Source organism: Oryzias latipes, chromosome 9 (assembly GCF_002234675.1).
Source record: "Oryzias latipes chromosome 9, ASM223467v1".
Lineage (NCBI taxonomy): Eukaryota > Metazoa > Chordata > Actinopteri > Beloniformes > Adrianichthyidae > Oryzias > Oryzias latipes.
Genome location: NC_019867.2, coordinates 1,212,502 through 1,224,680, shown reverse-complemented (window position 1 = coordinate 1,224,680; position 12,179 = coordinate 1,212,502). Strand labels below are relative to the sequence as shown.

The 12,179-nt window shown below is 45.4% G+C and overlaps 2 protein-coding genes and 1 long non-coding RNA gene across 9 annotated transcripts in view; 2 read left to right on the top strand and 1 right to left on the bottom strand.

The window, feature by feature from the left end:
- Positions 1-5,181, top strand: part of kank1 (KN motif and ankyrin repeat domains 1) — a 40,274-nt gene extending 35,093 nt beyond the window's left edge. For 3 of the 5 annotated variants that reach the window (XM_011473095.3, XM_020701695.1, XM_011473094.3), the window contains exons 9-12: positions 1,734-1,876; positions 2,679-2,879; positions 2,965-3,063; positions 4,707-5,133. In XM_011473095.3, the coding sequence (XP_011471397.1) occupies positions 1,734-1,876; positions 2,679-2,879; positions 2,965-3,063; positions 4,707-4,769 (506 nt within the window). In that variant the 3' untranslated portion in view covers positions 4,770-5,133. Of the gene's footprint in view, positions 1-1,733; positions 1,877-2,678; positions 2,880-2,964; positions 3,064-4,706 lie in introns of all 5 variants that reach the window. The other 2 variants (XR_908407.3, XM_011473092.3) reach the window with 2 other exon arrangements.
- A 2,082-nt stretch (positions 5,182-7,263) lies between these two features.
- LOC110014730 lies at positions 7,264-10,843 on the bottom strand. The gene is made up of 2 exons (XR_002873812.1): positions 10,577-10,843; positions 7,264-8,072 (listed from the first exon to the last, which is right to left on the bottom strand). It is a non-coding gene; the product is annotated as an uncharacterized LOC110014730 (long non-coding RNA).
- Positions 9,147-12,179, top strand: part of LOC101161472 (doublesex- and mab-3-related transcription factor 1) — a 37,729-nt gene continuing 34,696 nt past the window's right edge. For 2 of the 3 annotated variants that reach the window (XM_004086451.4, XM_020701694.2), the window contains exons 1-2: positions 9,147-9,360; positions 11,386-11,692. In XM_004086451.4, the coding sequence (XP_004086499.1) occupies positions 11,486-11,692 (207 nt within the window). In that variant the 5' untranslated portion in view covers positions 9,147-9,360; positions 11,386-11,485. The remainder of the gene's footprint in view (positions 9,361-11,385; positions 11,693-12,179) is intronic. The other variant, XM_023958133.1, reaches the window with a different exon arrangement.

Here is a 12,179-nt window from a genome sequence, read left to right as displayed (position 1 = left end):
GGTTAGTTTCTGCTGAGCGTTGTAGTGTCCAACAGAACGCTGGACGCCTGAATGCATCACAGAGCAGACGTGTCTGAATCCAGAAAACAAAACGTTTCAGTCTTTTTCTCTCTGACGCGATGGTTTTGTCTCCTTTCCTGCTTTGGTGAATCTTTTTGTTGTCTTTGTTTTTATGGTTGATGCTATAAATCATTCATCCCATCGTTTTCCTGTTTCTCTTTCTTTATTCTAGAATCTTCCACCATTTTTTGCCGCTGAACTCCTCCTACAGTTTTTCACCTATTTCAACCATTCAACTATTCAAATGTTCAGCTCTTTCAGCTTTTTCCAACTTTGACTTTTGGTTCTTCAAATCCTTGAACTTTTCCAGATATTCCAGGATTTCTGCCTCCATTTAAATCCATGGGGAATCCTTGTTGCAGAAGCTCGCTGGCATTTTACACAAATTCAATTCAATTCAATTTTATTTGTATAGCCCAAAATCACAACAACAGTCGTCTCGATGGGCTTCGAAGTAAAACATGAAATCAAAAGGATCACGAATACAAAGAGTTCAATAGAAAAATACTAAAATGAACATATCTACAAACATCTTTTTTGTTATTGTGCTGTTTTCATTTTATTTATGGTCAACTTTGATAATTTTTTCCAATTATTCTCCTTTAAGTTTCATCTTCATTCAGCAGTACAGCATCAACCCTGTATTTTCTTCTGGAAGTGCTGCTCCTTCTAGTTGCCTCGGGTTCGTTTTTTTGGTTTGCCGCACCGCGTCAAAAGTCATTCGACCAATGAGAATGGCGCTTTTGCACACGTGTCTGGAGCTTCTGAAGTTACAGTAAAACACAACTTGGGGGCGCTCAAACACAAAACTGCCTTGCTGAGCACACATACCAGCGAAGAAGATAGACGCCAAGTAGCGTCAACACTGCCGCGAAGAAATAAGACGAAGAAGAAGCACTCACTGACGGACATTCTAAAATATCCCGAAAACGCTCATGATCCATTTTCAGCTCTTGTACCAGTCGATAAAACTCCCCATGTTCTTCTCTTCTCGTAACTATGGGATGTACCCAAAATCGGCGTCTTTTCCGGCGTCTTTCATCATCAACAGAACAATAATTTCTTCATCTCTGGAACTGGAGCTACTGGTGCTTGAAATATTCATGTTTTCTTTGTTTGATTCTGACAAGCGCGTAAATACTTGCTCTCTTCTTCTGAGTGAAAAGCGACTTTAAGAAGCGTAAAGTTGCGCAGCGCCACCTTGTGTACAGGAGTATTCTGTTTACATTAAGCGCCATCTAATGTCAGGGAATGAAATTGCATGTTCACTCGGCTCATCGTCAGCAAAAATCGCCTGGGTGTGAACACAAAAAACATGGCGAAAAACGCTGGTGAATAACGGCTGGCGAATATTCGTCCCGGTGTGTACGCGCCTTAAGACGGTTTTAACCTGAATTATCCACACGGGGGCGCCATTTTGCCATCATAACTGATTAATACTGGATGCAGTTCAACTTTTTGGTGCTAAATATTACATTTTTAAATTCAAAGATTAAATGGAATTCAAAGTCTCAAATATTTCAGTAGAAAAGTCTTTTAATGTGAAAAACATGAAATTCTCCTGGTGTCCACAGAAACGTCCGGTTCTGCGGAATATCTGCAGCTGCGTGTGTGTCAGCCTGGCTGCTGTGCAAACACACATGCATGCATACATGTGTGTGTTTGTCTTTCAGACGTGTGTAACGTCAACCAGCAGAACAAGGCGGGCTACACGCCCATCATGCTCGCCGCGCTGGCAGCCGTGGAGACGCCCAAAGACATGAGCGTGGTGGAGGAGCTTTTCGGAAAGGGAGACGTGAACGCCCGAGCCAGCCAGGTGAGACGCCGAAGCTCAGCAGAACACAAAGCACGTTGACATTTTAGCACCACCTGGTGGTCAGGTAATCCATGTGAACCACTGTAGGTGAGGTTTGGGACGGGTACCGTTTGGATTTCAGCCGGTGCCGGTGCTGAACCGGTCCTTTGGAAATGGTTTTGGCGCCTGAACGGCGCCCGCATCGGTGAAACGCTTCACTTTTTCCTGTAAACATGAAAGTGTGCTGAAGCAGCGTGAAGGAGAGCCTTTTTTCATCTATGCGGTGCTCGGATCCATCAGAACCTTCTGCTGTGAAGTTCTGCAGAACTTTCGCTTCAGTGTTGTCACTAAAGCTCCGCCCACCATCAAGGCCCCACCCATTCTTATGAGTCGCCCACAATCAATAACTGAAGCAAAACTGAACAGGAAACAAACGAGGATGAATGAAGCTCAGTGATCGTTGTTTTATACGGTACTGGTGGTACTGAATGCATCTGTACTGGTACCAGTTTGCCGGGTTCTGGTACTGGGCCTCATTCAGGATCAATTAGTCTCGTCAAAAATTGAAATATTTTTTTAGATTATTCCTAAAAACTGCTGATTGGACTGGACTTTCCCAGATCAGACAGGCGGGTTTCTAACCTTTCATGCTGCAGCTGGACGTCACATCAAAGCTGTTAATGTCACCAAAACCTCCTGGAAGGAGAAGCTTTGCTCCTCCGGTTCCTTTAGTTCCTGACCAAACCTCCACTTTCACCTCAACACTCGCGGGTTTGAATCCTCTGAGTCACTTCCTGTTTGAACGCCCCTCCTCTCTGCGCAGGCGGGTCAGACGGGGCTCATGCTGGCGGTCAGTCACGGCAGGATGGACATGGTCCGTGCGCTGCTGGCCCACGGCGCCGACGTCAACGTCCAGGACGACGAGGGTTCCACGGCGCTGATGTGCGCCAGCGAGCACGGACACGTGGAGATCGTGAAGCTGCTGCTGGCTCAGCCCGGCTGCGACGCCACGCTCAGCGACGGCGTGAGTCTAAGGGGGCGTGGCTCCCCCGCCGAAGGTTTGATCCTCCGAGTCCAGCAGATGTTGATCTCCGGTTCTGTGGTTTCAGGACGGCAGCAGCGCTCTGTCCATCGCTCTGGAGGCGGGGCATAAGGACATCGCCGTGCTGCTTTATGCACACGTCAACTTCTCCAAAGCTCAGTCCCCGGTAAGATTCACTGTAGACGAATCAGAGATGGTGGTTCAGAGGCAGAGATGATGATGATGATGATGAAGAGGCAGAGATGAAGATGATGAAGATGATGAAGATGCTGAGATGATGAAGATGATGAGATGATGGAGATGATGAGATGATGAAGATGCTGAGATGATGATGAAGATGCTGAGATGATGAAGATGCTGAGATGATGAAGATGATGGAGATGATGAAGATGATGGACATGATGGAGATGATGAAGATGATGAAGATGCTGAGATGATGAAGATGAGATGATGATGATGATGAAGAGGCAGAGATGATGAAGATGATGATGAAGATGATGAAGATGAGATGAAGATGATGAGATGATGATGATGATGAAGATGCTGAGATGAAGATGATTAAGATGATGAGATGATGAAGATGCTGAGATGATGAAGATGCTAAGATGATGAAGATGAAGATGATGAGATGATGAAGATGATGAGATGATGAGATGATGATGATGAAGATGATGAGATGATGATGATGGAGATGATGAGATGATGAAGATGCTGAGATGATGATGATGATGAAGATGCTGAGATGATGAAGATGATGAGATGATGGAGATGATGAGATGATGAAGATGCTGAGATGATGATGAAGATGCTGAGATGATGAAGATGCTGAGATGATGAAGATGATGGAGATGATGAAGATGATGAAGATGCTGAGATGATGAAGATGATGAAGATGCTGAGATGATGAAGATGAGATGATGATGATGATGAAGAGGCAGAGATGATGAAGATGATGATGAAGATGATGAAGATGAGATGAAGATGATGAGATGATGATGATGATGAAGATGCTGAGATGAAGATGATTAAGATGATGAGATGATGAAGATGCTGAGATGATGAAGATGCTAAGATGATGAAGATGAAGATGATGAGATGATGAAGATGATGAGATGATGAGATGATGATGATGAAGATGATGAGATGATGATGATGGAGATGATGAGATGATGAAGATGCTGAGATGATGATGATGATGAAGATGCTGAGATGATGGAGATGATGAGATGATGAAGATCCTGAGATGATGAAGATGATGGAGATGATGAAGATCCTGAGATGATGAAGATGATGATGAAGATGATGATGATGATGGAGATGATGAGATGATGATGATGATGAAGATGATGAGATGATGAAGATGATGATGATGGAGATGATGAAGATGAAGATGATGATGATGAGATGATGAAGATGCTGAGATGATGAAGATGCTGAGATGATGAAGATGCTGAGATGATGGAGATGATGAGATGATGAAGATCCTGAGATGATGAAGATGATGGAGATGATGAAGATCCTGAGATGATGAAGATGATTAAGATGATGGAGATGATGAGGTTCTGGTTGGGATCAGGAAGGAGTCCATCAGAGGATCAGATCATGGTGGATGTGTTGGAGATCAGAGCAGGGAAGCAGATGGAGGAACAGGGATGAGGATGCGGTCAGGATTCTGAGGAGAGACCACAGAGGAGGTTCATGGATGGGGGAGGAGGATGTGGCGCCCCCTAGAGGAGGCAGCAGGAAGACACAGAATAGGAAAAGGATTCTAAATAACCAGATCTTCATCCTCATGTGTGTGTTTTGCAGGGAACGCCTCGGCTCAGCAGGAAGGCGTCGCCCAGCCCCACCCGCAGAAGCGTCTTTGATTAGCCCCCCCCATTCCACCTTGAGGTGCTGCTTTGGCCTCAAACCACCAATGAGATTTCTACAAATGTTTGCCTCCATGAGGAGCCCAAAGTGTCCTTCAGATCCTCCTTTTGTACTGTTTTCTGCTGTTCTCTGTTGACCAATCAGGAGTTTTCTGACCCAGTGTTGGATCGGCCCTCAGACCGTCTCCACAGAAGTCCTCCGTTCGTATTTAAAGAGAATCTCAGTATTTTGAATATTTATCAGAGTCTAGTTTTAATGCAGAGATCCTTTCTTTGTACAGATGCTGCTCTCGGTCTGCTGCTCTGTAATATACGGCGTCTGTCCTCTGAGGTTCTAGAAGGTTCTGCTGTTCGTCTGAAGTGCCTTCACTTTGTATTGTGACAATAAACTTCTATTAAAGTGTAAACCCGTGCGCTGGTGGTGGTTCCGATCCGTCAGTAAGGAGCAAAGGAAAACTTTAGAGCAGCGTAAGATCTTTGAAGGTCAACATTTAGAACAGTGCAAACGCGTCCCGTCTTTGTTCAGCTTCGGTTAGAAACTAAAAATCAGGTCATTCACCTCAGAATATCAGCTGAAGTCAGCTTCAAGCTGAAATTCTGAGCAGAAAAACCAGATGTTCAGTGAACACAGAAGCTCTGAACTGATGGCAGTTACAGGAACCCGGTTCCTGCTGAAGCTCACGGTGCCGCGAGTCCAAATCCTGTCTGAACATCATCAGAACGCCCTGCAGGTGTACCCGAACAGCCAAACTCCCACTGGAGTCCCTCCCAAGGTCTGTTTGAGGTTGCTATGGAAACGCCATTCACTTTAATGCGAGACGCTCAGACTCTCTTCTCCTCTTGGTAGAGGATCTCCTCAGCCTTTTCTGAGGGTTCTGGATACGTTCTCCTCAGGAGTTCACCTCCTCTGAACCTTCGCTGCTCCTCCGCACGACGGAGCGAGCGCCGCACGACGGAGCGAGCGCCGCACGACGGAGCGAGCGCCGCACGACGGAGCGAGCGCCGCACGACGGAGCGAGCGCCGCACGACGGAGCGAGCGCCGCACGACGGAGCGAGCGCCGCACGACGGAGCGAGCGCCGCACGCTGGCTGCATTACTGCTCTTCTGCAGGAACTTGGTGAGAAGAAACTGGATCAGAACCTGCAGTTTAGTCTGGTTCTTCACCCTGAGACCGGACATCTGGAATCTGGAGGTTTGGTTCCCATCCTGTAAAAGAGGAACGTGGGTCTGTGAGAGCAGCTTCTGTTGGACCTCTGAGTCCCGTTCAGAGTCCAGATCCTGCAGGGACAGAACCAGCAGCAGTTTTCTGCTGAGTCAGCCTTCAACCTTCAGAGTGGGTTTGAGACCGGTGGCTGCCTGCTCCACGCCGCTCCTCCTCTGCCGCCGCCTCCTTTCCTCCCTCAGCTCCGCCTCCAGGTGGCCCATCTGGGCTCGGAGTTTCTGGTTCTGGTCTGACAGGCAGACCCGCTCCTGTCTGAAATGAATGACCTATTGATCAGCTCTGCGCCCGGCGTTCCGGCGCCGCCTCCGGGACGGTCGGGGGTGGATCCACCTGTTCATGACGCTGTGAACACAAAGCGGTTTCAATCGTTTATTTGTATGTTTTCTCTCTATGCCAACAGCCATTGGGATAGGCTCCAGCAACCCTGACAGGGATATAACCCGGAGGGGGGTGTAAAAACTTTTTGGTACCGGTCCGGTTGTTTCGGCAGGAGCAGACAGACTCTGACCTCTGAACCTGCAGGTCCGTTAAGACCCGTTTGCGCTCAGACTGAAGCTCTTTGATTCGCTGCTTGTGGTCTTTCGGCTCCGCCCCCCGCTGCTGACACTTCTCCGCTAGCTGATCAGCCGCCTGAAGGAGACCCAGCTGAACAGAACCGAGACGAGCAGAATTCCCAAATATCTCCTGCAGGTGTTCTCACCTTCTTTTGGATGCAGCTGGACGTCCACGCTGAGCTGACGCGCAGCCGCAGCTCGCAGTTCCAACACGAGTTCGGGCTCATTAAAGGCAGGAGCGTTTTCTCTGATAGCAAATGTTGCTCTTCGTCTTGATAAGACAATAAAATATTTGTAACAATTTCGTGGACATTTTTCACACGAATTATCAGAGAAAAACTGAGATTTTCCCAGAAGAGGACGTCCCAGAAACGTTTCCTCAAGGTCAGGCAGAAAGAGACCAGAACCTTTCTGCTTCACTTGACATGGAGGCCAAACTGCACCTGGAGGATGGAGGTTCAATAAACACTGCCAGGAGCCCTCGAGCAAGGCGAGTAGTGGAACATCTCTAAGGGAGTGAGGCCCTAAAACCTGAAGAGGTTTGAAACCCAGACCAGGAACCAAATCTGCAAACCGGGCTCTGACCTTCAGCGTCTCACCTGGACCGACCCTGGGTTCTGGGCTGACCCTGGGTTCTGGACAGAACCTGGGTTCTGGACAGAACCCGGGTTCTGGGCCGCCGTTTACGTCCAACTGCTGGATCAAACCGAGAGTGAACGAAATTACAATTATTTTATTGTGAAGCAGTAAAACATCAAAATAGTAGACTTTTAGTTGTGCATGGTGGTATAGTGGTTGCAACCCCAGCCTCACAGCTGGAAGGACCTGGTTTGAATCCCAGCTGGGTTTGTGCATGCGTGAGTTTCCTCCCACAGTCCCAAAACGTTCTTCAGAGGTTCACTGATGGCTCTCCATTGTCTCCAGGTGTGCATGTGAGTGTGTGTCCCTGCAACAGTCTGGACATCTGCTCAGGCCGGACCCTGCCTTCACCCAACACAGTAGCTGGGATAGGCTCCAGCAACCCTGTGACCCCGACGGGGGTTCGTGGGGTCTGGGGATGGATGGATGGATGGATGGAGTTGATTTTTAGAAAGTAGTAGAGGGCTCAAAGATCACACCTGATCTCTGCTGTGGTACTTTAGTCTGGATACTCTGCCCTGCCTCTTCTGACAGATTTGGACCAGAACCTCCTCTAACAGGAGACTGTTGTGAGGCCCTCAGGGTTCCTCAGGAGGTGATGGCTCTTAACAGAAGCCCAGCTGTTCTCATGGCAGATTCAGTAGACGGTTTGCTTCTCCTTTCAGTCCCATCAGCTTCCTCTGACGCACAGGAGGAGTTTCTCAGCAGAGTTTCTCAGCAGCAGCAGCTGCTGCTGCTGAGCGTCTGTCGCGACCTGCAGCCTCCTGCTGAAGCTCCACCCGCTCCGACAGCGCCTTCACCTGCTCCTTCTCCTCCAGCAGGGAGCGCTTCAGATGCTCAATGATGTAGTTCTTGTCCTTCTCCAGTCGATCATATTTCAGCTGAAATCTGTAGGAGGATGTTAAAAAAAACATGTCTGAATATATACGTAACATTTAGGTTTCTTTACATTGATATGTTAAACTAAAAAAAAGGGAAAAGAATAACTCATTAAAAAGTCACAGTCTGTTCCATTGACTGTATCTAAGAACTGGACTGAGTGACGTCCTCCAATGGTTTCTTCTGCCTTCAACCAAATGAAGTCAATTCAGTTGAAATTGCTTTCAGATACAGACGTTGCCATGTTGGGGCCAGACCTCTTGAATTAGCTATGAGTTAGTTGGAGTTGACGTTTCTATGGCAACCACTTTGGCCAATCAGGGGTGAGCTTATTGGAAGCCCACACCCCTACCTCTTGAAAGTGGGCTATACCAAATCTGTCAAACACTTTGAAGGTTGGAAGTGGGGGCCAACCATTGACTGTATGTGAGAACTGGACTGAGTGACTCCTCCCCCCGGCGCTCCAAACAGGAAGTGGTTCCAAAACGCCAAAATCCCACAGACGTCTCATCTTCTATAGAGAAACTACAGCTGTTCCTCAGTCGTTCAGGAGAACCGTTCTGGATCTGATACCATCGTCCTGATAATTCTGTTTTTTCAGGATGTTTTCTCTGTAGTTCAAGTTAAAGTTATAAACTGACCAATCAGAGGCCTCAATATAAGTAGGCGCAGCCTGGTGGCCCCCCACAACCAACGTTTAAAACAATTGACAGAGTTGGTTTAGCCTGCTTTCAAGTGGTAGGGGTGTGGCTTAACAAGCTCACTCCTAATTGGTGAGAATTGTTGCTATAGAAACATTAACTCAGACAGACTCGGTCTGCTTAATTAAAGCTTTTACCGATCAAACCTATCATGTCATGTAATCATTGTCACATAACCAATAGGATGCTGTTGGGATAATAGACAGTAACGGTCCAGTATTTCATTTTTTGTCACCATATGAGCACATTATAATAGTTTGATTTGTATGTATTTGTGTTTAGACTACGTTTATGTAAATGATGGTAAATAATAAATAATAATGTATTAGGTGGACTACAAATATGGCGGCCAAGAGACTTCCTGCCGGTGACTTCCGGTCTCTCAGGCGTGTGGCTGATTCCAGCTAATGACGACACAAAAGGGGAGGAGCCTGAGCCCAGCGGGGATAAACAAACTTTCCGAGCGACTCGCTTCTCCGGTAGATGATGCTCAGCGGATGGCTGTCTGGCCTCATCGTTGGAGGATTTACCGGAACTTTCTGCAACTTATCAGAAGGTATTCGCTTTGACCGGAAAGTCATACGAATTCTGAACCGGTAAATAAGCCACAAATGTCTTTTTTATTTTCTTACTTTGCTTTAGTTTTATTACCTTTCAAACACATAGTTGAAACATACCAGAAAAGGCAGCAGGAACAGTTAAAATAGATTTACAAAGCAAAAAAAAGAATAAGATATGCATTGGCTCTATAGGTTTTCTATGACATTATCCAAGTCCTTATTATGTTATGTTGTTGGTTCATTTCTCCCATCTTTTTTGACAGGTTATTAATATTTTACGTCTCGCTGGTCGCCTTTGTTTTGCAGCTAGAAATATGGGCAAACTTGGGAATCAGAGGCAGATGCATGAAGGATTTCTGGTCCTGTTCTCCTCATCTTCTCTATCTGATGGTTTAAACACCATCAATTGTTAAAGTGATTCTGAAGGTTTTCATAATTTTTAGAAGTTTGTTCATTTAATGTTATTACATGCTTCACGTCCTCCGGCTGCAGTTTATCAAGCTGTATTTCGGGTTTGAACCCGTGACGCACATTTGAACACTTAAGATTTTCCAACGAGGAAACCAATGTCTTCAATGGTGAAGCGAACATGCGCAAATGGCATGCGCAGTGACACCTATTGCGGTAATAATCACAAAAAATAAAAGAGTAAAAAGTAAAGAAAGAAGGAGATCCCTGATTATTTAATTTTGGAAGTCCTTTCATTTAATGTTGTGTTAATATTGGGGGCGTGGAAAACATTAGGACTTGGTTGTAAAGCGTGATTACTGTAGTATCTTTGTCATTAAAGTCTTAAATCTAAAAAATCTATGTCCTTTGACCTTCAAAGTTCTGTTCCCAACAAGAAATTAATGTCAATAGTCTTTATTGCTGACAGAAGTCCGCATTATAATCCCCTCTACCCATTAATAGATGAATCTGTAATCGGGACATCATGCTTCTAAAAAATCAAATATAAGAAAAAAAAGGCTGAAGCTCCAATAGTGATGGAAAAAAAATCTCATCTCATCCACCAAAAGAATGTTGCATTAGAATTCAGTGTAAGAATCGATGTTACAATGTTTAAAACAGGCTAAACATGCATCGTCTAACGAATTATGCGAGAAAATGTCCGAAAATGAACACAAAATAATAATAATTAAAAAGATAGCTTTTAATAAGCAGACTGTAAGCTCTTTACAGCGAGTTCAACATGTTTTTAGATTCACCTTTTTTAAACCTCATTTTGTGTCTCAGACATCGAACGCCTCACCTCTCCAAGGTATCGGTCAGAAATGTGATTTGAGGCAAAAATAAATCCTTTCTTTGTCCGCAGGCTTGGTTTGAACGGCGGGAGTCACGTGACCCTCTTTCTTGGGTGTTTTATTGCTTTCTGTATGTATTTCGCCGATTTTATTTGTCTTCTTTTTGGACATTTTAATTGATTAAAAAAAGTCACCGAAAGTTCTCAACGGACGACGAGGACTAGGAGAACTTTGCGTTGCTAGGCAACGGCGCCTTCAGCGGCTCCTTGGAAAGAGGAGTTTTTTTTTTCAAGAAACAAGCGGACAGATAATCAACTTAATACATATATTTATTTTGAATTTTAAACGTTTTTTAATAACATAATTGCCAATAAATAACTGAAGTTAAATCCATCACAAAAGGATATTTGGTTCTTTTGAAATAGAGAAGCCCAACAAAACCTAAGGAGTTTTTGTGAGGTTGTAGAGCGCAGCAGGTGCATAAACCTTTGGTCCACAGGAGCACTTTCGTCAAATCACGTAGCCTGTTTCATTTGATCCTGGTTACGCTTTTAACCAGCAGCAGCAGCTTTAACGGACGGTCTTCATTTGAATTGACATGATAAAGAAAAAACAGCAACGTGCATCCAAACTGTCCGCCTAAAGAGTAATCACTTTATTTGATTACTGTCTCGGTATAAGTTACATCTGGATTACTTCTCAGTTACTTTAAAACAACAGCAAAACAGTGACAGTTTCTGCAGAGCATTTTTACCTTCAGACATCTGGATTTGAAGTTTTTTGTCTCATATTTTACTTTTTTTTTAATGTCTGTGAGGGGGGAGGAAGACTCCATCCCGCCCACCAGATCCTGTACAAGTGACCCCGCCTGACCCGACCCCCTCCGCGGCCAAACCCGCTGAGCTCTCCGGTCTGACATGAGCAAGGAGAAGCAGGGCAGGCCGGTTCCGGAGGGCCCGGCTCCGGCTCCACAGCGGTCCCCCCGGATGCCCAAGTGCTCCCGCTGCCGGAACCACGGCTTCGTGTCTCCGCTGAAAGGCCACAAGCGCTTCTGCCGCTGGAAGGACTGCCGCTGCGCCAAATGCAAGCTGATCGCGGAGCGCCAGAGAGTCATGGCGGCGCAGGTCAGCCGCCTTCCCGCCATTTCTCACCGAAACAAAACACCGCCGATGCGGAACTCAAATTCACAAACTTTTATCCACTTGTTTGCGTTTTTCTAAAATATTTAAGCGAAGCTAACCTTTTAGCCTCAATTAAACCGTGAGCTAGCATGGTTCTGGTTCTGGATCAGAACTGGGTTCCGGATCTGTTCGCTTTAGTTCTTCGACAGCTCATAAATATTTAACCCCTAGACGCGTTTTCAAAGTAAATCATTTTTAAAAGAAAAGCTATTTCTTTATATTTGTGACAAAACGACCCGAAAAGGAGCAAAAGTCAAAACTGAAATGATAAAATATTAATGTTATAACAGTTGTAAGTTTTTGATAGAATTTTTTTCTGTTTGAATAAAGTAATTGTTTAAATTTTTTAAACATCTGCTGACTGCAAAGATGCCAGAATTTTGGCCAATTTATTGTTTAAAATCAAACAGGAAACAGTTTTATACCATTT